This window comes from Rhinatrema bivittatum, chromosome 4 (genome assembly GCF_901001135.1).
Source record: "Rhinatrema bivittatum chromosome 4, aRhiBiv1.1, whole genome shotgun sequence".
NCBI lineage: Eukaryota > Metazoa > Chordata > Amphibia > Gymnophiona > Rhinatrematidae > Rhinatrema > Rhinatrema bivittatum.
The window spans coordinates 114,383,924-114,407,895 of NC_042618.1; the positions used below are offsets into that span (position 1 = coordinate 114,383,924).

The 23,972-nt window shown below is 45.2% G+C and overlaps 1 protein-coding gene across 3 annotated transcripts in view; it reads right to left on the reverse strand.

The window, feature by feature from the left end:
- Positions 1-23,972, reverse strand: part of RBM25 (RNA binding motif protein 25) — a 287,767-nt gene that overhangs the window by 232,444 nt on the left and 31,351 nt on the right. For 2 of the 3 annotated variants that reach the window (XM_029598715.1, XM_029598713.1), the window contains exons 3-5: positions 18,679-18,728; positions 13,086-13,256; positions 9,799-9,862 (exon numbers count right to left, since the gene is read on the reverse strand). In XM_029598715.1, coding sequence (XP_029454575.1) covers positions 9,799-9,862; positions 13,086-13,256; positions 18,679-18,728 — 285 coding nt within the window. The remainder of the gene's footprint in view (positions 1-9,798; positions 9,863-13,085; positions 13,257-18,678; positions 18,729-23,972) is intronic. The other variant, XM_029598714.1, reaches the window with a different exon arrangement.

The following is a 23,972-nucleotide window of genomic DNA, read 5'->3' on the forward strand; positions in this document are numbered from 1 at the left end:
CACCAGGCAGCCATTCATTCTTACACACACACACACACACACCAGGCAGCCATTCATTCTTACACCCACACCAGGCAGGCAGCCATTCATTCTTACACCCACACACCAGGCAGGCAGCCATTCATTCTTACACCCACACACCAGGCAGGCAGCCATTCATTCTTACACACACACACCAGGCAGGCAGCCATTCAGTCTTACACACACAGACACGCAGCCATTCAGTCTTACACACACAGACACGCAGCCATTCAGTCTTACACACACACACGCAGCCATTCAGTCTTACACACACACACACACGCAGCCATTCATTCTTACACACACACACACACGCAGCCATTCATTCTTACACACACACACACACACGCAGCCATTCATTCTTACACACACACAGAGACAAGCAGCCATTCCTTTTTGCACACACACAGACACGCAGCCATTCATTCTTGCACACACATACAGACACACACACAGACACGCAGGCATTCATTCTTACACACACACACCAGGCAGGCAGCCATTCATTCTTACACACACACCCACCAGGCAGGCAGCCATTCATTCTTACACACACAGACACACACACCAGGCAGGCAGCCATTCATTCTTACACACACAAACACACACAAGGCAGGCAGCCATTCATTCTTACACACACACACCAGGCAGGCACCCATTCATTGTTCCACGCACACACCAGGCAGGTTCCATTCATTCTTACACACACAAACACACACAAGGCAGGCAGCCATTCATTCTTACACACACACACCAGGCAGGCACCCATTCATTGTTCCACGCACACACCAGGCAGGTTCCATTCATTCTTACACACACACCATTCATTTGGATACACACACTCTCCAGAGGCAGGCAACCATTCATTCTCTCTCACACACAAACACATACGGCAGCCTCAGAGCCAATCCACTGTCGAGGTGTTGCGTCCGGCTTCGACCCTTGTGCCTCACCTTTTTCTCAGCTCTCCCTGCTAGCCTTCGGAAGATGGCTGCCGCTCACTCCGGCATCCCCGGAACGGCTATGGCGTTGCCTCCCGCCATGTTTCTCCCAAGGGCCTCCTAGGGTACGCGTGCTACCCACGTCTTTATTTCAGCTATGGCGCAAACCTCGGGGGCATCCCCCTCAAGTGACGTCACGCCACCCAGGTATTTAGCCTGCCCGGATTGGTCTCGGCCGGTGTAAGCTACTCTGCTGCTTTAAGCACTCTCTCTGCCCTTTGGGATTTTGTCTAACCTGGGTACCCGCTCCTCAGGGGCCCTCTGCTTTATTTCAGGTGCCTTACTGGTATCAGGTACTTGCTCCTCGAGGGCCTGCTCTCCCTGCCTCAGTGCCTGTACTTCTACTTCAGCCTGGTGGAATTGCCAATCTACAGCTACCATCTAGTGAGTAATCAAACTCTCAGTCTGTCTCATCTACAGCATTGACTTGCCTGGGAAACCTACTCCGGAATCCCCTTTATCAACGTGGTGAGACGGGTTCCCTCTGCCGAAGGTCCCAGTACTGCTACCTCTGGGGGTAAACATCAAGCTGTACAATAAAAGAGCTAAATTCTGTGTTAGTGCATCCCGAGTCTAGCCCAGTACTGTGGCTCCCCATGGGCGTGGTCATCTGCCACAGTACCCAAGAATCCACCCAAACAATGCTAAACCCTAACAGATTGCTAACTCCATGGATTTGGCTCAGCTCACCACATTGCAGGCCATTCCAGGCCTGGCCCAGCGAACCTCTGAACAGCAGAATGTGCTGGAGAATTTGACTGCTGATTTCAACCAGCTGCATGCACAGATGAACTTACCCACCACCACAGGTAAAGGAGTTACATCGCCAGAAGTGACGGTCAAGACAATTGTACCTCTATCTGCTCCAACACGCTTCTCGGGGGAAGTTTGGAAATGTAGAGGTTTTATTAACCAGTGTTGCATGCAATTTTCCAACGCTTATGCCAAGACCATCTATATCTTGTCTTATCTGGACTGAAGAGCATTGGCTTGGGCCTCTTCACTGTGGGAGCACGATGATCCTATCCTACATAATCTTGCCGGATTCCTTGAACTGTTCAGATCAGTGTTTGATGACCCTGCCCGGTATACCACTGCAGGATCTTCGTTGGTTCACCTAAAGCAAGGTACTAAACCTTTAGCCGACTTCGCTATAGAACTCAAGACACTGGCGTCTGAATTACATTGGGACCCTAAATGCCTGCGGACCCTCTTCTTTGAAGGACTGAACTTTTGTTTGAAAGACGAGCTGGCAGCTCGTGTGATGCCTGAGATCTTGGCTGAACTGAAGTTGGCAACAAGGATTGATCGCCGACTTCGTGACAAGGTTCAAGAGAGCAAGACTCCCAGAAGACCCTTTCAAGGTGAAGCTCAAGTTAAGTCCACACCCAGGTCTATTCTCTCGGGTCCAGTTGCTGGCGAGGAACAACCAATGCAATTAGGCCACAGTCACCTGACGTCAAAAGAGAGAAGAACGCGGAAGAAGCTGGGGCTTTGCATGTATTGTGGACAAGTTAGCCATGCTGTTCAAACATGCCCTATATGTCCGGGAAACTGGCAGATCTAAGTCCTGCGGGAGGACTCTTCTTAGGTCTTACTGCACCTCTCTTCCACTCTCTCTTCCTGTATCCTTGATCTGCGGACCCTTAGAATATCAGGCTCTAGCCCTAGTGGACTTAGGGGCATGAGGTAATTTCATTTTACAACGATTAGTGGAGCACTTGTGGATTCCCTCTACCACCATGACTTCTCCACTACTCCTATCTTCAATTCATGGAGAGCCCTTACTGGGCAAAGTAACCCAACTCACCAAATCAGTATGTTTGCGGACCAGTGCTCTCCATTCTGAAACTATCTCCTTCTTTGTTTTAGAGAAGGCCATGCACCCTATAGTACTGGGGCTACCATGGCTGCAGCAGTATATGCCTCAATTCAATTGGGCCACTCTGGAACTTTCACGCTGGGGTCCAGATTGCCATGGTAAATGTCTGATGGCGATCGCTCTTATACCATGCATGCCAACTACCCCATTGATGCCTGGGTTGCTGCCTCAATATGCATCTTTTCAAGATGTATTTTCCAAAGAAGCTGCAGATGTACTACCGCCACACAGATCCTATGACTGCACCAACAATTTGAAGCCTAACACTGAACCACACAAAGGACGGGTCTACCCTCTCTCCATGGTAGAAAATAAAGCCATGTCTGAATATATACAGGAGAACCTTAAAAAAGGCTTCATAAGACCCTCCAAGTCTCCTGCTGGCGCAGGCTTCTTCTTTATGGGGAAGAAGGATGGAATGTTGCGTCCACGTATAGACTATAGAGGTCGCAACAAGATCACTGTGAAAGACTGCTATCCCTTACCACTCATCTCAGACCTATTTGATAGACTACAGGGAGCCAAGATATTCTCCAAGCTTGATCTCAAGGGAGCCTACAACTTAGTTCGCATCCGCTCTGGCGATGAATGGAAGACAGCCTTCAATACCCGCGACGGTCACTTTGAATATCTAGTGATGCCCTTTGGCTTGCAACGTCCCAGCTGTCTTCCAAAACATGAACGACATTCTGCGGGACCTTCTCTACAAATGTGTCGTCGTATACTTAGATGACATCTTGATATTTTCCGAAGTCATGACCACTCATTTGGAGGATGTTAAAAGAGTGCTGCAAAGACTCCGCGAGAATAGTCTATACGCTAAGTTGTCTAAGTGCGAGTTTCACAAGGAATCCGTGCCTTTCTTAGGGTACATTGTTTCCAACCAAGGTTTCCAGATGGACCCACAGAAGCTGGAGAGCATTAAGAAATGGACAAAACCCACAGGTCTAAAGGCTCTCAGACGATTTCTGGGTTTCACCAACTACTACAGAACATTCATCAAGAACTACTCCTCTCTAACTGTTCCGCTTACAGCTATGACGAAGAAAGGTGCCAACGTTGTCAATTGGTCTACAGAGACAGTAACAGCATTCCAGAAACTAAAATCGCCTTCTCGAGCAAGCCAGGCCTCCACATCTGGATCAGACTAGGCCCTTCATCGTTGAGGTCAATGCCTCAGACATTGGCGTAGGGGCCATGCTAAATCAGGCCAGTGATTCTAAAGCCTTCCACTCATGCTCATTTTTCTCCTGTCGCTTCTCACCTGCAGAGAAGAACTACGGAACAGGAGATAAAGAGCTCTTGGCAATAAAGATGGCATTCGACGAGTGGTGCCCTTGGAAAGAAGGAGCACAACATCAGATCACATTTTTTTTTTACAGACCATAAAAATCTGGAGTACCTCCGCCACGCATCGCGCATAAACCATAGGCAAGCGAGATGGTTCCTGCTCTTCAACAGATTTGACTTTGTGCTGAAATACCGCCCTGGAGATAAGAATGTCAGAGCAGATGCCCTATCTCACTCATTCCTCTCTGAGGATGTTCCAGATGAACCTCAACATGTCATCGACCCGAATAGAGTTATCTTGTCAGCTACTCACCCAGTACCTGCGGGTAAAACCATTGTACCCAAGAACCTAAGAAAAAAGCTATTAGCCTGGGCTCACGACTCCAAACTGGCTGGACACCCTGGTCAACACAGAACTCTGGCTAAAGTGCAGAAGTATTACTGATGGCCCACCACGTTGCTTCGTGCTCAAGTTGTGCCAGACAGAAACCGCCACCCGGTCGTTCTTGGGGTCTACTCCAACCCTTGCCAGTACCAGATGAGCCATGGACACACATTGCTACAGACTTTGTGGTAGACTTACCACTCTCAGGAGGAAACAACATGATCTGGGTAACAGTAGATGGTTTCTCAAAGATGGCTCACTTTGTGACTTCAGTGCCAGGAAAAATAGTGGAAAGTGTTTTAAACATCAAAATCACAGAACACATAGAAAGGCATGGTTTAATGGAACAAAGTCAGCATGGCTTTAGCCAAGGCAAGTCTTGCCTCACAAATCTGCTTCACTTTTTTGAAGGAGTTAATAAACATGTGGATAAAGGTGAACCTGTAGATGTAGTATACTTGGATTTTCAGAAGGTGTTTGACAAAGTTCCTCATGAGAGGCTTCTAGGAAAAGTAAAAAGTCATGGGATAGATGGCGATGTCCTTTCGTGGATTGCAAACTGGCTAAAAGACAGGAAACAGAGTATGATTAAATGGACAATTTTCTCAGTGGAAGGGAGTGGACAGTGGAGTGCCTCAGGGATCTGTATTGGGACCCTTACTTTCCAATATATTTATAAATGATCTGGAAAGAAATACGACAAGTGAGATAATCAAATTTGCAGATGACACAAAATTGTTCAAAGTAGTTAAATCACAAGCAGATTGTGATAAATTACAGGAAGACCTTGTGAGACTGGAAAATTGGGCATCCAAATGGCAGATGAAATTTAATGTGGATAAGTGCAAGGTGATGCATATAGGGAAAAATAACCCATGCTATAATTACACAATGTTGGGTTCCATATTAGGTGCTACAACCCAAGAAAGAGATCTAGGCGTCAGTGGATAACACATTGAAATCGTCGGTTCAGTGTGCTGCGGCAGTCAAAAAAGCAAACAGAATGTTGGGAATTATTAGAAAGGGAATGGTGAATAAAACGGAAAATATCATAATGCCTCTGTATCGCTCCATGGTGAGACCGCACCTTGAATACTGTGTACAATTCTGGTCGCCACATCTCAAAAAAGATATAACTGCGATGGAGAAGGTACAGAGAAGGGCTACCAAAATGATAAGGGGAATGGAACAGCTCCCCTATGGAGAAAGACTAAAGGGGTTAGGACTTTTCAGCTTGGAGAAGAGACGGCTGAGGGGGGGATATGATAGAGATGTTTAAAATCATGAGAGGTCTAGAATGAGTAGATGTGAATCGGTTATTTATTCTTTCGGATAATAGAAAGACTAGGGGGCACTCCATGAAGTTAGCATGGGGCACATTTAAAACTAATCAGAGAAAGTTTTTTTTTACTCAACGCACAATTAAACTCTGGAATTTGTTGCCAGAGGATGTGGTTAGTGCAGTTAGTATAGCTGTGTTTAAAGAAGGATTGGATAAGTTCTTGGAGAAGTCCATTACCTGCTATTAAGTTCACTTAGAGAATAGCCACTGCCATTAGCAATGGTAACATGGAATAGACTTAGTTTTTGAGTACTTGCCAGGTTCTTATGGCCTGGATTGGTCACTGTTGGAATCAGGATGCTGGGCTTGATGGACCCTTGGTCTGACCCAGTATGGCATTTTCTTATGTTCTCCCTGGCTTACCCACAGCCATGGAGCTTGCTAAGCTCTTCATCACGCACATCTTTCGCCTACACGGCATGCCAAAGCACATAGTCTCTGATCGAGGGGCCCAATTCACAGCTAAGTTCTGGAAGGCATTGTGCAAGAAGTTTGATATCTCTCTCGACTTCAGCTCAGCATACCATCCATGGTCTAACGGGCAAATGGAGAGAATGAATAGGACACTCAAGCAGTTCATTTGTGCCTATGTGGGCACTCGTCAAAATGATTGGGCTGAACTGTTGCCCTGGGCTGAATTCGCCATCAACTCTCATCCAGCAACATCAACTGGATCAACACCATTTGAAGTGGTCTACAGATGACTACCATTACCACTTCCACTGTCAGTGTCGTCCCCGGCAGCTCAATCTACTGCCAAAGATATTCAACAACTATGGACTCAGACCAAAGAGATGCTTCATAAAGCAGGACAACGAGCAAAGAAAGGCTATGATGCTCATCACTGCAAGGCTCCAGATTTCCAGCCTGGTGACAAAGTCTGGCTATCCACAAAGCATTTAAGACTCAAGCTACCTTCAGCTCATTTTGCTCCACACTTCGTTGGACCCTTTCCCATTATCCGACGACTAGGCAATCTTATAGTCTGAAGCTTCCACCAGCATTGAAGATTCATAATGCGTTCCATGTCTCACTATTGAAGCCACTAGTCCTTAGTGAGTTCTCAACCAAGACACCTGAACCTACACCCACTGATGCAGAAGAAGACATCGAATACAAGGCAGATGCAATCCGGACACATGGATGACATCATTTAACAGAGCCGAACAGACCCTTCTCTTACTTCATGTAGCTTTTGTTCTACCAAGCATGTGCAGGAGATCCCACAAAGATGTTGCCTCATAAGCCCCTCCATCAGTTTTAAAGCTAAGTTGAGCTAGGTAGTCGACTCTCCAGGGAGGAGGATGAATATTTAGCATGGATAATTTATCCTGCTGTCTATGGAGAACTTGTTTACAGTAAGTAAACTTGCTTTTTCAGTCGACAAGCAGGGCTGAATTAGCCATAATGCATGGGGAGTCCCAAGCTGACAGTTATAGCAGAATGCTTAGTGAAAAAGCAATCCGGACACTACCATGAAGAGTGGACTTAATGGGTGAACAGGCTATGCAAGACTGCTTGACAAAATTTACTCTCTCTTCTTGAAAGATCGTCCAGGCAGGAATGGGACGTGAAGGTGTGCACTGATGACCAAGTTGCAGTTTTCCAGATGTCTTCAATAGACAGGAGGAGATAATGGCGTCAATAGCAGACTTAAAAGAGGACCTGGCAGCCTTGGGTAATCGGGTTGACGACACAGAGAACCGCGTGGATGCACATGGGGATTCCATTAACTCATTACTTGCACAACAAGACGTTACTACCATTCATATTCAAGAAATTCAAAGTAAAATAGAGGACTTGGAAAATCACAGCAGACGCAATAATTTGTGTATCCGGGGAGTCCCTGAACTTCCAAAATTCGCTGATGCTCATTCCACTGCAGCACAGATATGCCAATTTATCCTCTCTCAGGGTGCTGAGGGCTCCCCTGAGCCAACAACACTTCAGTCTGAGATTAAATTTGAGTGAGCGCACCGTGCTTTGGGACCGTGGCGAGATCAACAGCCCAGGGACATAGTGCTCTGCTTCACCAGTTTCCCTCTCAAAGACCGCGTGTATACCATCTCTAGGCAGCTGAAGGAGATACAATGGAACAATTATAGAATAAATATCTATCAAGATCTCTCCGCTGTTACCTTAAAGAAGCGGTACGAACAGAGAGGTCACAGCTCAGTTACGGGCCAAAAACATAAAAGAAACACCAAAAAAACCTACATAGGGATACTACAGGAAGACCGTGGGACCCCACAACAAACAGTGCAGAGAAAAATCTCTCGGGAATTCGTAAATGAGAAAAAACAAGACTGAAAGATAAAAAAAAAAAAAAAAAAAAAAAAAAACCACACAACTACCAGGCTTCGTGGAAAAAGAAAGCCTGAGGGAACCTCATGTGGAAGCGTAGTATAATGCATGCATGGGCATGCTAGGTGAGGCTCAGTCAAAGTTCTAGAAATTTTGACAAGTTTTTCATGCCAGGCTCCATCGGATGATGACACCCATGTGCGAGGACTGTCATCCTGCTTGTCCTCAGAAAAAGGCTGAACAAATTAGTGCTCTTTACCTTGGAAAAGAAATGACAGGGGGGATATGATTAAGATTTATAAAATCATGAGTGGAGTGAAACCAGGAAATAGTTAGTTATTTACCCTTTCAAATAATACTAGGACTAGGGGACAGTCCATAAAACTAGCAACTGGAAGATTTAAAATACATCATAAGCATATTTTTTTCACTCAGTGCACAATAAAGCTATGGAATCTATTGCCAGTGGTCAAGGCAACTAACAGTGGTATTCAAAAGCGGGTTGGACAGGTTCCTGAAGGGAAAGTCCATAAACTGTTACTAGCCACAGACTTGGGAAAGCCAACACTTATCCCTGGGAGTGACATATAAGAAATTAATCAACTATTGGGGAATCTGCTGGGTACATGTGAACTTGACTGGCCACTATCAGAGAAAGGATGCTAGGTTTGATGGACCTTGGTCTGAACCAGTATGGCACTTCTTATGATTTTCTAAGAAATAACTCATGCGTGTGTGTGTTGGGGGGGAGAGGGAGTGGGGGTAGTAATAAGAACTGGTGTTATATTCATTTTTTTTTAAATATGGTATAGCTAACTGTATTTCATATCAAATATTTTTATTAAAGATATGTATGATCCTAATAAAATTGTTTGATTTCCATTCCATGTGTTCCTTAAAAAAACAAAACAAAAAACAAACCAGATCTTTACTTGCTAGCCAGCCTCAGTTTTTGTTTTGTTTTTTTAACCACACACTGCTGGAAGTTAGTGTCTCAACCATTACTTTAAAAATTAAATGTCAGAAGCTACATTTCTTTCCTATTGATATATGGATCGTAACAGTTAAGCCCTAAAACATCCTTCAGGCTTCAGGGACATATTTCAACAATATGGCAGGCAAAAATCAAACAGCAAAAGTGTATAATAGGGACCATCAGAATTATGTTTCTATTTGTCAATTATTTGTTCTTTACTTAAAAATTATATAAAGGCATAAATACCAGCCAGTTTTACAGAGGATACAACACAGACAAATTTGAACTGTTTACTGGAAATCTCCTTAGTTTGGACATATACACACATTACTTTATAAACTGAGAGCCTCAAGGTATGTCCTTCAGCAGTTCTGGGAAAAAAAATAATCTGAAAAGTCAGATATAGGAAGGTTGCAACAGGCAATTTGGAGCATTACTTTCTTAATACATCGGATTAGGCTTCTGGTTTATTCTGAAAGATAAACGACTCACATTTTAAACAATTACCAAAATGCAATTCTGGTGATCCCTAATAATACAGTTACATAACTACAATTTCTATAATCTAAATATATAAAACCAGAAAACAGAACATACATTTACCTTGAAGTTTCCCAGATGCTCCTTGAACTCTCTTCCAACTCAAAACCAAGCCACACTTCTAAATAAAATAAAATAAAGCTATTACTATTTATTATTTTAAAATTTACCTGCACCAATTAGTCAACATTTTTTTTTAGTACCTATGTCAACACAGCAGTGGAGAGGGTCAAAAAAATGAACATATACACCCACTCTAAGTTATCAGTCTACATACAAATGCTGACAGAACTGATCCAAGCACTGAAAAGATTAACTGAATTCCAGAACAACTCTGTGGTTTTGCTTTAAAGTAATTGCAAAATAAGTTGGGAGGACAGAGCACCTGGCTCTGTCCTCCCAACTTATTTTGGGAGGACAGAGCCAGGTGCGCACAGGCCCGGCACACGTTGGTAGAAATGGGCAAAAGGAGGCGCTAGGGACATTAGCGCGTCCCTAGCGCCTCCTTTTTGACAGGAGCGGCGGCTGTCAGCGGGTTTGACAGCAGACGCTCAATTTTGCTGGCGTCGGTCCTCGAGCCCACTGACAGCCACAGGCTCGGAAACCGGACGCCGGCAAAATTGAGCGGCCAGTTTTCGACCCGACAGCCACCTGCCGACTTCAAATTTATTTATTTATTTTTTTTTACTTTTTTTTTTTTTTTACTCTTCGGGACCTCCAACTTTAATATCGCCATGATATTAAGTCGGAGGGTGCACAGAAAAGCAGTTTTTACTGCTTTTCTGTGCACTTTCCCGGTGCCGGAAGAAATTAGCGCCTACCTTTGGGTAGACGCTAATTTCTGAAAGTAAAATGTGCGGCTTGGCTGCACATTTTACTTTCTGAATCACGCGCAAATACCTAACAGGGCCATCAACATGCATTTGCATGTTAAGGGCACTATTAGGTTCAGCGGGTTGGACGCGCATTTTCTGCGTAAGGGGTAAGGGAGAACACGCGTCCAATGGCAGGTTAACATTAACTGTATCGGCCTGATAATTATTTTACCCATTCATCTTTCTGTAGCAATTGACAGGGAAATGCTTTACAAGTAGTTTATAAATACATGTATCTTAACATCCTTGAACAGAAAATTTTAATAGGCCACTAGGACTCATTTTAGCAGTCATCAATCAGAAGTTTTCAGCGATTACTGCTAACAGTGTAAGAATAGGTTTTAATTAGTGGCAGACCAGCCATTTATGTTTGGAAAATGTAATACATGTGTTTAGTACAATATAATATGGCAACCAGGAAATCCTCCTGGAATGAGAGAAAAGATCAATGATGTCAGAGTTGCTTTAACTCCTGTAGAAAATATATCACAAAAAATACAATGGGCCTGATGCATAATGGGGGGGGGGGGTTTAGCCATTTAATAGTGCCATTGCCAATATATTAGCAATAAAATAAATAAATCCTTATGATACAAGTAGATTTGAAACCTGAGGATGAACTATCTACCTATCTGTGCAAAGAAAGCAATTAAAATCTATAAGCTTAACTGGTATTTTTCAATTTTCCTCCACTTTCAACTCAGAGGAAGAAAATCAATTTTCTTGTGACTCCACCTCCCCAACACACACGTTTCCAGTGCTCACTCTCTTGTCCCTCTCTTTATCCCCCATTCTATCTTCCAGAGCCCTCCCTTTCATCCCTACTTCAATACGCTTCCCTATGGCTACTCTTCCCCTTGGCACCTTCTAATTGGGTTCCATACTGTTCAAACATACTCCTGTGCTGTTGCCACGGTACTGGCTAACTGAGTCCCTGGGAAAAGCATGAGTGTATAGGAAAAGTGTCACAATTTTAGTAATTTTGCACCACACAGTGCCTATAATTCTGCATTATTCTCAGAGAACATAGCAGGCACCATAAGAATAACAGGGGAATACTGTTCTGACACATCATTAATGAGACCCCATTTTGAATAGTATGTTCAGTTTAGGAGACCACGTCTTTGCGAGGACACAAAGGATGGACGCAGTTCAGACAGCTGCCAAAATGATGCAAGGACTACTACACAAGTACTAAATAGAGGTTTTAAGGAACCCAAAATATATCCTCTGGAATAGGGATTCCCAAACCTGAGGGAGTGACCACCACAGTCAATGAACAAGCATGAGATAAATTTGCATAGACTAGAAATTCATTATAAGCTAATTTCTTGCATGTGTATTCATTGTGGATATCAATATCTGACTGGCTGTGGAGTCACCAGGCCAGGTTTAAGAAGCCCTGCTCTGAAAGAAAAAAAGAAAAAGAAGATATGCTAGAAACATTAAAATATCTAATCAGACTTCAACAAACAAGATGGTAGCATTTTCCACAGGGGGGAAAAAGGGAGCACAATATCCAGCTATGAGACAGGATTGGGGATAACAGAAGGAAAAAACTGATTTAGAGGGTAGGGGATACTTGAAATAAACTACAAACAGAGATGATACTAACAATCTGTGGCTAAATTCAAGCCTATCTGTTACCAATACAGAGCGCAGTGGTAAGGAATGGTGGAAAATGGGGTAGAGTTGGAACAAAGGAAAAGGAAGATAGCAACTCACATGGGCAACAGAACATGACGACTACACTTCTCAGCAAATGGTAAAAGTATAAAGAGCAACCGCCTGCTGGAAGAACTTAGTGTAGCGAGCACAAGCAAGAGTTGTAAAATGGAGCAACTGGAAGACTGAGGGTCCAAATGATTCTTATCTGTCTATATCTGTGTTACTATATTATGACAGAAGTGTATTTTGGAAAGGATTAGAAGTGTTGAGCTGTAGAGGACAATGTATGAAAAATTCATAAATAAAAAAAAAAATCAGCAAGATATAAATTGGCTTTTTTTTTTTTTTTTAAATAAATACTACTTCAGTCATTTGAGCAGTGCTCAAGTTAATGTTCATAGCTTTTACCCACAGGGAAGCTGAGGATCTGGTCTTTACTGTCTGCTGTTGATACCAGAAGTTTGCATGTTCCTGATAATCTTCTCATATGAAACTATAATAAAGCTGAATAGTGCCCCTCAGTAGTTTGATGATTTGTAAATATCTTTCTATGACAACATGGAGATTGGACAAGTACATGAGAAAAATTCCAGTTCATAATATAGTACAGAAAAAAACATACTACTACATATCCTTATTATATTTAACTACTAACCCAACAAGGTCTTAAAAAATTACTTAATCACTTACAATCCAGTGCAGGGATTAATGGCACTAGTCAAGAGTGAACTCTAACAGACTGTACAATTAAGATTTAGAGCCAGAACGCAAACTGCAGTTTCGCAATCAGAATGCACTTACAGCTAGAAGTTGCCGGATCAGCATGTCTGAGGCCTTCTCAGAAATATTTCCAACAAAAACTGTTGTAGTTGGACCACTGTTTTCTTCATTTTCTTTATTTTTAAGACCTAGATGCTCTTTTCTGGGTCCCAAGTGCTTTCCAACCATGGATACACTAGTAGGTACTAATACCTAAGAAATAGAAAAATATTATAATTTTAGACTATGCCCTCATGAATTACCATTTTTACCAAGCAAAATTTTTGTTAGACAAGACATGGTACTACATCAGGAAAGATAATGCTATTTCTGACTGGTATACAAATATAGAAAAAATAGAGAATTGTTTTACTCAACACAGATTTAGCAGCATAGCATGGTGGTCAGAGAGCACAAATGAGATACTGGCTGGATTCCTAAACAGACTACTCACTTTGTGACCTCAAATCTCCCTATCCCTACACATAGACCATAACCTCCATGGGATATGGTTCCTAAAACCACATGATGAAAACTTCCCAAGGAGCCGCTATATTAGTCTGCAGCAGCAAAAATGACAAAGAAGCTGGTGGCATCTTATACACAAACAGATTTATTGAGACATGAGCTTCTGATAAGGAGTCCATATCATCAGATGCAACCATATGAATTAAACTACAAAAAGCAAATGTTGCTTACCTGTAACAGGTGTTCTCACAGGACAGCAGGATGTTAGTCCTCACATATGGGTGACATCACAGGATGGAGCCCAATCACGGAACACTTTTGTCAAAGTTTCCAGAACTTTGACTGGCACCTACTGGGCATGCCCAGCATGGCACTAACCCTGCAGCCTGCTGTCCTGTGAGAACACCTGTTACAGGTAATCAACATTTGCTTTCTCACAGGACAAGCAGGATGGTAGTCCTCACATATGGATGAGTACAGAGCTGAGGATGTCCGAGCATGCACCAAATGTACCCAGGTGTGCAAAGCACTAGGTCTGGGCTAAAATTTGGCCGAGGGCATCCTGAACCCTAACGGGCAGGCGGAAGGGTGTTGGTATGCAGGGCTGCCATCAGGAATTTTGAGGCCCAATCAGCAAGCAGACAGCGACGGCCCGCGTGCTTTGCCGGCGCATACTGTCTGACGCGGCGGTGACGTCACAGCCGCGTCAGATAGTGAACGCTGGCAGGACAGAGCGCGCGGACGAGTCTCTGTCTGCGGTGCTCTGTAAATCAATGCTATGCGTGTCTAAAAGACACGCATAGCATTGATTCTCTCCCTTCTCTGGGGCCCGCACCCAGGGCCGGCTCCAGGTTTCAGTAGGCCCCTGGGCGACAGACTGTCGGAGAGAGCCTCAGTGGGCCTCTTTGCCATGAACTAATACATCCCCCAAGCGCACCTGCCGCCTGGCGGCTGCGGCGGCCCCCATATGTGGCAGTAGATCCTGGGGCCCCATACTGCAGGCCCAAGAATACTGCCCTGATGGCGGCCCTGTTGGTATGTCACGTTGTAAACAGGTTACGAAGGACAGACTGGCCGAAGATGGAATCGTGTCTTCCGGCTTTGTCCACGCAATAGTGGGCTGCAAAGGTATGGAGAGAACTCCAGGTGGCAGCCCTGCAAATGTCAGGAAGCGGCACCGATCGCAGGTGTGCTACTGAAGTCGCCATGGCCCTCACAGAGTGTGCTTTAACACGGTCTTGAAATGGAATGCCCGCTTGCTGATAGCAAAAGGATATGCATTCCGCCAACCAGGAGGAGAGAATCTGCTTACCCACAGGCTGCCCTAATTTGTTAGGAAAGAGACGAACAACTGACTGCTCTTCCTGTGGGCAGCTGTATGGTCTAGGTAGAACACTAGAGCCCGTTTACAGTCAAGGGTATGCAGAGCTTGCTCTCCTGGATTGGAATGGAGCCTGGGAAAAAAGGTTCGGTAGTATAATGGATTGATTGAGATGAAACTCCGAAACTACCTTAGGTAAGAATTTAGGGTGAGTGCGGAGTACTGCCTGGTCCTGCAGAAGTTTAGTGTAAGGCGGACATGTAACTAGGGCCTGTAATTCACTAACACTGCGAGCGGAAGTGATTGCCAGAAGGAAAATCACTTTCCATGTGAGATATCGAAGTTCACATGAGTGAAGAGGCTCGAATGGTGATTTCATGAACCGACCCAAAACTAGATTAAGGTCCCAAGAAGGGGCAGAGGACGCAGTGGAGGCTTGAGGTGAAACAAGCCCTTCAGAAAATGTGTTACAAGGGGTTGTACTGAGATAGGAACATCCCCGACACCTTTGTGGAAGGCGGCTACCGCACTGACATGCATTCTGATGGAAGAAGTTTTTAGACCTGACTATGATAAGTGCCAGAGATAGTCCAAAAACTTAAGTGATTGGACAGATAAAGGGGTCAAGGGACTGAGAAGAGCACTGTGACTTAAACCTGTTCCATTTGTAAGAGTAAGATTTTCTTGTGGAAGGCTTCCGCGAAGCAATCAGGACACGGGAAACTGGTTCAGAAAGGTTAAGTGGCTGAAGGATTAACCTTTCAACATCCATGCCGTCAGGGACAAGGCTTGAAGATTTGGGTGGCGGAGGCACCCGTCGTTTTGAGTGATTAGAAACGGGTCCTTTCCCAGGAGAATGTGCCTGCGAATGGAGAAGTCCTGAAGGATTGGAAACCACACCTGGCGTGGCCAGTGAGGTGCAATCAGGATCATGGTACCCTTGTCCTGACGTAACTTCACGAGAGTCTTCGAAAGAAGAGGAAGTGGAGGGAATACATAAAGTAGACCGGTTGTCCACGAGAGGGAGAATGGGTCTCTGGGCTGAGAGTGTTTGCTGCGAATGAGAGAGCAGATGTTCTCTACGTTGTGATTTTGAGCAGAAGCAAAGAGGTTTATCTGAGGATATCCCCACTGTTGGAAGATGGAGTTTGCCACTGAGGGGTTGAGAGACCACTCGTGAGGTTGAAAGATGCGACTCAGCTTGTCTGCTAACACATTGTCCACTCCCGGCAACCAGGTGGCCCTGAGGTACATCGAATGGGAGAGAGCTTCCACCCATATCTGCGCAGCTTCCTGACACAGAAGGAAGGAGCCCATGCCCCCTTGTTTGTTGATGTACCATATAGCCACCTGGTTGTCCATCTGGATCAGGATGATTTGATTTGAGAGGCGATCCTGAAATGCCCTGAGAGCATATCTGATTGCTCGAAGCTCCAGGAAATTTATTTGGTGTTTGGCTTCCTCTAGAGACCAAGATCCTTTTGTCTGCAGATTGGCCACATGGGCTCCCCATCCAAGGTTGGAAGCATCGGTGGTGAGAGTTATTTGAGGGTCTGGAGCTTGGAAGGGCAAGCCTTGGAGGAGATTGTTCTGATTTTTCCACCAGGCAAGAGACTGACGGAGTGAATCGGTTACGTGGACAATGGTCGACAGGGGCTGAATGCTTTGAGTCCATTGTGACCGTAGAGTCCACTGCATGACTCATGGCCAAACGGGCCATTGGTGTGACTTGAACTGAGGACGCCATGTGTCCCAGGAGGATGAGGAAGTGGCGTGCAGTCGCGGAGTGCTGGGACTGCAGCTGGTGTGCAAGAGACACGAGAGTGAGAGCTCGTTGTCGAGGCAGAAAAGCCTTTGCCTGCAAGGTGTCCACGTCTGCCCCAATGAACAATAAGGTTTGAGATGGGACTAAGTAGGATTTGTCGTAATTGACGAGAAATCCTAATGAAATTAGAGAGTGTATACGGTTGGATTGAGGGATGACTGAGCAGCTTGCTGAGTGGGAGCCCTGATAAACCAAACGTCTAGATAGGGGTAGACGTGAACACCCCGAGTTCGGCCGCTGGACCGAGACTCACCTCCAAGGGACCACGGAAATCACCTCGGGAATCTCAACTAGGGGAGGGACCCGAGGGTATCACTGCAGGAGAGCGGGGCTCATCTTCAGGTAGGTTTTCTTCTTTCAATTTTGGGTTTTCTTCTTTAAATTTGATCTAACGCTTGAGAGCGTGCAGATAGTCCCTAACTGCTATGGAGACGGAAAATACTGAAGAGCTGCACTTCCTGCATGGGTATATGTACTAGGGGCTGACGTCAGGGGCGTTTTAAAAGGGTTACGTGCGTAACCCTTTTAAAATCTGGCCCAGTATTCCCAAATGAATTCTCACCAGGGACTTATACAGGGGCAATATTACCTCTCTTTTCCTGGTGACCAGTCCTCTCCCTATGCAGCAAGCATCTTTCTGGCTTTTGTCCATGCTTTATCCACCTGGTTGGCTACCTTTAGATCACCAGATACCACTCTTTTTTCATGCTTAGAAAAATTGTATCCCCAATACTGTACACCTCTCCCTTGGGGTTTTGCATCCTAAATGTATAACTATGCATTTTTAGCATTAAATCTTAGCTCCTAGACCATTCCTCAAGCTTCGCTAGATCCCTCCTCCTGTTTTTCACACCATCCTGGCTGTCTTCGTTGGTGCAGATTTTGGTATCATTAGCAAAAAGGCAAATCCTTCCACATAATCCAAATACAATACATCTAGTGCTCTCCCTTGATCTAAAAGGAAACATTTATTTATTTAAAATTACTTGTATACCGTGCCCTCCATAGTTCAGGGCGGTTTACAATAGAACATGCATAAATTTTAAGTATATCTAAATAACTAAAATACAAATTAAATGAGACAAAATATAACAATACAAATAAATAAATAAATAGATAAAAAGAACAAACAAATGACAGAAAGGGGATAAGGAGGAAAAAGGGATTCTTCTGAAAGAAGATCATGGGGGATTAGGGATCACAGATCGGAGAATGCGGATTTGAAGAGGTGAGTTTTTAGTGCCTTTTTTAATTCCTTAGTGTCAGTAGTGAGTCGGATATGGGCAGGGAGAATATTCCAAATGATAGGGCCTGCAATGGAAAAGGATCTTTCACAGGTAATGACAAGTCTGGTGGATTTGGGTGATGGTACTTGCAGTAACATTTGGTTTTGAGAGCTTAACGTATGAGAAGGAATGTAAAGATGTAGGGTTGAAGAAAGCCAGCAGTTTTTATTGTGAATTAGGTTATGTATAATGGTAAGCAATTTATACTGGATGTGCCAATTAATAGGTAGCCAGAGGAGATTGTACAGAACAGGAGTAATATGGTCAGATAACTTAGTGCTGGAGAGTAATCTAACATTACACACATTCTAAAACTTTAAAACCAATAAACTACCTGTTCTGTTTTGCATTTTAATGGGTTGAGCCAGCAGGCTCTGGCTTACCTGGATGACATATTGAAGACCAGGGCTTTAAAACAATTCTTGTCAGTACTACATCTTCAAAGTCCAATGCAAAGCACTGGGCAGATTTGTCTCCCATGCAGGCAGTTTGGTTAGATATGATTAGTTAACATTTTATTAACAAGAGAGAATAAATTGCTAAGAAATAATGGCAAAGAAAAATGAGATGACCCATGCTGTGTATTTGGGACTAGACAATATACACACATACATCATCTATGTACACATACAAAAATACATAATGGATATTTAGGATATGCACACGTTTAACCAATATTTCTCTCTGTGAACAAGGACATTCAGAAAAAGAACATTATTACAGAATTGGACTTACAGCTGAGCCAGGAGCCATAATACTCATAGGTAGAGGAATCATTGGAGCCCCTGGAAAAAAAAATATGTATATAGTTATATCAAGGTATCCTACCCAAGTGTGGAAAATTACTTAGAAAACTTAGGCAACTGTCAAAAAATGTTTTCCTTTTCTCCCACCTTTTCCCTTTAAATTTTGCCTATTTTTTTCTCTGTTTTTCTTTGCTCTCCCCTTCTGCTTCCAGATGTTTTCCCCCATTTCTCCTCTCTCCAGGCACCCTTACTCACCTTCTGCCACTATCCTAACCTCTTTCAACTACTTCCCCTGCTTCCGGTTACTCTCCCCTGCTATCCTCTTAGTTTTTTCCCCTCCTCTCCCCACGCAGCTTATTGGCACCTCCCCTCCTTCCCCTTCCAGTTTTATTCCCCTCTCTCCAATCTCTTTCCTGCTGTATGATGCAGCAGCCCCAGGCCATGGTCTCCCTCTCCAAGCTTAAGCCCAGCCAACAGCAGCAGTAGCAGCAGTCTCTCTCCGTGGGCGTTGCTGGTAGAGGCAGCAGCCACATATTTTCCTGTGCCCTGCCAACAGGGCAGTAGTTTCAGTAAAAACTGCATCCCTTCCCAGCCTGGAGTACTACAAAAGCAGGAGCCACAACCAAGTCTCTCCCCCTGGGCTTTTGGCAGTGATAGCAGCAGCCACATCCCTTCATAGGCCTCATAACTGGCATTTTTTCAGTTTGGCACCAAGTTCTAGATTTTAAGAACCTGTGATTTTTCCAGCCCTGATCTCCAACCTATCCTATTATGAAAATCAATATAAGTACATGTAGACAATATAAATATACAACAAAGAAATAATGTGTGGTAAACTATTTACTGGTCAATATCATTTACAGTAAATTTTTTAGTAAGTGCATACAATCACAGATATGTCACAAGGTTTTTGTATTGGATATTATAAAACAACGGTACACACAAGGACCCCGACACGGCCGTGTTTCGCGTCAGGGGGACCACAACTTCTAAGAGTCTGTGAATGAAGGGCAATTCAGTACGAGGAAATGTAGATGGATCGTATGCAGTTAGAAAGAATGTCGGGCTTGCAGGCCAGTGAATCTGAGAAAGTGTAAAGATGTAATGAAACTGTCATGGGAATTGCTTGCTTGACTTTTCTTTTTTAGCTTTTGTCGCGGGTTGGGCGAACCCATCCGCGGAACTAAAGCAGTCAAAGATGTGCACTTAGAGGCATCAACCGGAATATTTGTCACAAGAAGTATATATTAAGGTTTGAAGGCATACATGCTAAAGCTCATTGTAAAATTTCTACATTGCTGTTCAGACCGTCAAAAATGCTCTACTAAAAGAATGTTTACGATGAGCTTTAGCGTGTATGCCTTCATTTCAGACATCTCGGCCCTCCAAGGCCCGACCTCCTTTAAAACTGGCTTCCGGGGCATCCCACTCCAGGTCAATCAACTCCTGGGTGGCTTCCAGCATCAGGAAATAGAAAGAGGCTTTCCGTAGAGTCACCAGGATGTGACATTGGGAGTTCCCGGCAAGGACCCTGAGTCTTCAGAGTCTGGGAGACCAGGGCCAGCAATTCATCTCTGTGGAAAAACCGTAGCATGGTCCAGAATGGCTCCAGGCCTGGAGGGATTTCCCTGTCCTTCAATAAGTCTGCATCCCCATCATTGCCCTTGGTGTCAGGGTCCCTTCTCAGGGATACCCTTGGTGAGGCAAGGCATGTCCCAAGGCTGGGAGGACAAGGCCTTCCCAGCTGGGGCTCAGATTGGGCAGAGGCAGCAGCTGACTGCACCTGAACAAAGGCCTGAAGGCCTTGAAAGAATTCCACCTAAGAAAAGGTCGCTGGGTCCATACCTAGCCCAGGAGGAACTAGGGTAGGGGGCCGCTGAACTGCCCTCTCCCAGGGAGGAAGCAGCCCCGGGATTGCTCAGATCCGGGGTGCTACCAGACAAGGTCATGGCTGACCCATCCTCCGACTGGGAGGGGTCCGGCTTGGAGAGGTTCTGAGAGTCCAGCCCTCCCTGGGCTTCCTCACAGTGCTGACACAGGAAGGATTCTAGGTCAGACTGTGGAGCCCTAATGTGGCAGGCAGCACAAAGGGAGTGTCGCTTGTGCTTCTTTGTTGCCAGAGCCATAGTTAACTGCAGATTGTGCATTCAGCCAGTTAGCACCTGAGCTCGAGCGCACACAAATCTGCCCCAATGCGCACAAGTATAAGCGTCCAGTTGTGCACGAATGTATGCGTGTACTTATGCGTGCACATATGCGCACAGGTGTGTGCACATTTATGCACACGTTAGGTGCACAACAGGGCTGGCCCGCACCGCGTGTACCAACGGTCAATGGGGAGAAAATGGCACCTCAAACAGCGCGAAAGATGGTGCCACAGCAGCCTGGCACATGGGAGTGCCCACTGAGTCTGAAGCGGGGCCTATCCTATAGGGGTCCGCTCAACCCGCTTGGAAACCCCCTTTCCTTGCCCTAACGGAATCGGGAACGTCGTCTGTACGGTACGCCAAGCAAGGAGACCGGAGGAAAGACTTACTGAAGTCCTTCCATGTCTCTGAATCTGAGTTCTTCTTTACTTACCTGGGCTCAGCACATACCAGCTGAGTAGAAAGACAGTCTCCGGCTGCTAGGGGAGAGGGCTTTGGCCATCACCGCTGTGCTCGGCTTCCTGAACTTGTCTTTCAGCTGCTTCAGCAGCAAAGTCCACACACCGGGAACCAGCTACCGGACCAAGGCACACCTCTGAGGGATATTGGGAATCGCCACAGGAATTCTCAATTTGGGAAGGGACCTTTAGGTATCACCGCAGGAGAGCGGGGCTCAAGCTTTCTCCAATTTAAAGGTAAAATTTCCTCTTCTAAAGAATACTGTGTTCTAGGAAATGGAGAGATACTGAATGGCTGAGGTCACTGCAGGGTTATATCTAGGGTGATGTCAGCTTTGACAGGGGAGCACATAACCCATTGGTCCTGAGTCCATCTGGCTACACGCTAGGAAATGTATATTCTTATGTTGACAAGACAGCCCCCTCACTGGCCTGCAGATCCAAATGATAGCTTCTCGAGAAGGAATGCAAGAAAGACCAAGTAGTCACCTTGCAAAATTCCACCAGAGGAATATGCTTCACCCATGAGAATACGTATGACCTGGTGAAGTTTGCCCTCTGGTCCAGGAAACTCTTGCTGATGTATATTGAGCTGATTGACTCAATACATTTGGAGAAAGAGGCTTTTGGGGAAGCCTCACCCTTCTATGGATTACTGGACAGAATAATAAGCCTATTAGGCAACATAAATGGGTTAGTGAGCTTCAAGTACCACACCACCATCCTGCAAACATCCAAGCAATGTAGATCTTTCACACCCATGGACTAATCAGAATTCAGGAAAGTTACCAAAAACTGTCAGATTTAGATGAAAGGGATATATGATTTAAGAAAGAAAGAAGGGTACTTGGTGAAGAGGCAATTACCTTTGATAAAACAAGACAAGGTTCCCTGCACAAAAGGGTCCATATCTCCGAAATACACCTGACCGAACAAATAGCCACTATAAAAACCATCTTGAGTGACACCCATTTCAGGGGCTTAAAGGAGAAGAGACAAAGGCTATAGGAAACAAGCTGAGGTTCCCACAGAGGAACCACTGGATAAACAGACCACCATATATGCTTAACTTCCTGGAAGTTCCTGGAGGAAACAAAACAGATCCAGGGGAGTTACCACCAATTTCCCCTGAACATGCTCCCTGTAGCAAGCTAAGGCAGCTATCTGGACCTAAAGAGAATTAAGAGCCAGGCCCTTGTCTAGACCTACCTAAAGAAAAGAAAGGTCCACGGAAACTGCTTGCAAGTGGGCCACATACGCTGCCCATGGCTCTGACAGAATGAGCCTTGACATGACGATGCAGTCCTGCCTGGGTATAACAGGAGATACAATCTGCTAGCCAACCAGATAGTTTCTGTTTGGCAACAGCAACACCCAACCTATTCGTATCGAAAGAAACAAAGTTGGACGAACACTCTATGGGCTTCTGTCCGCTCCAGATAGAAGGCTAAGACTCACTTGCAGTCCAAATTGTGCACTACTCGTTTGCCTTAGTGCGAATGGGACCTGTGGAAAAATATTGGCAGGACGATTGACTGGTTAAGATGGAAATCCGTCACAACCTTAGGCAGGAACCACCCTGTCATGATAGAAATTTGTATAAGGTGGATAAAGTCACTAAGGCCTGGAGCTCGCTGAACCTGCGTGCTGACGTGACCGCCAGGTTAGGTACTTAAGGTCACATAGGCCTTATGGGAGGCTTCAACTGAAGCAGACCCCACATAAAACGTACAACTATAGGCTGTACAGAGATGGGCGTACCATCTACACCATGGTGGTAAGCGCCAATTGCACTAAGATGGACCCTAACAGAGGCGGACTTTAAGCCAGTCTCCAATAGATGTAGAAGGTATAAGCCCTGGGTGCCAAGCCCAATCACATGAGCTCCACACCTCAGGGTAGATGCATCCGTGGTTCACACAATTTGAGTGGGAAGACTTCGAAAGAAGATTCCCTGTTCCAGATTGGAAAGTACTCGCCACCAGGACAAGGAGTCACAGAGGGACCAGATGACTTGGATGCAATCTTGGAGGCTCTATGTGGCTTGCGGCCACTGAGACCTCGGGGTCCATTGGGCTCTGCACATGTGTAAATGTGCCAAGGGAATAACATGAACGGTCTCGGCCATGTGACTCAACAACCTCAACATGTGCCAAGCCGATACCCGCTGGCTTTGTTGAACGTCTGCCTAAATGGCTGCTACTGTGACAGCCCTCTGGTGTGGCAGAAAGGCCTTGGCCTGAGCAGTGTCTAGCAGGGCTCCAATGAAGTCCAACTGACAGACTGACATGGGACCTTGGGTAGTTGAGAACAAACCCTAGCAACTTTAGCACCCAAATGGTCAAGCGCATGGCCCTGGCTGCCCCTGCCTGAGACATGCTCTTGACTTGTCAATCGACCAGATAGGGAAAAAGATGCACTCCCAGTTTGTGAAGGGGCGTCACCACCACGGCCAGGCATTTTGTGAATACCCATGGGGTGGACGCGAGTCCGAAAGACAACACCCAGTACGAGAAGTGCTATTCCCCACTACAAACCGGAGATACTTCCTGTGATCATGGAAGATCTCAATGTGGGTATATGGGCGCTGTAGGTCGAGGGAGCATACCAGTCCCCTTTTTGCAAAAGGGGAGTCAAGGTGCCTAGGGAAACCATCTTGAACTTTTCTCTTTTTAGAA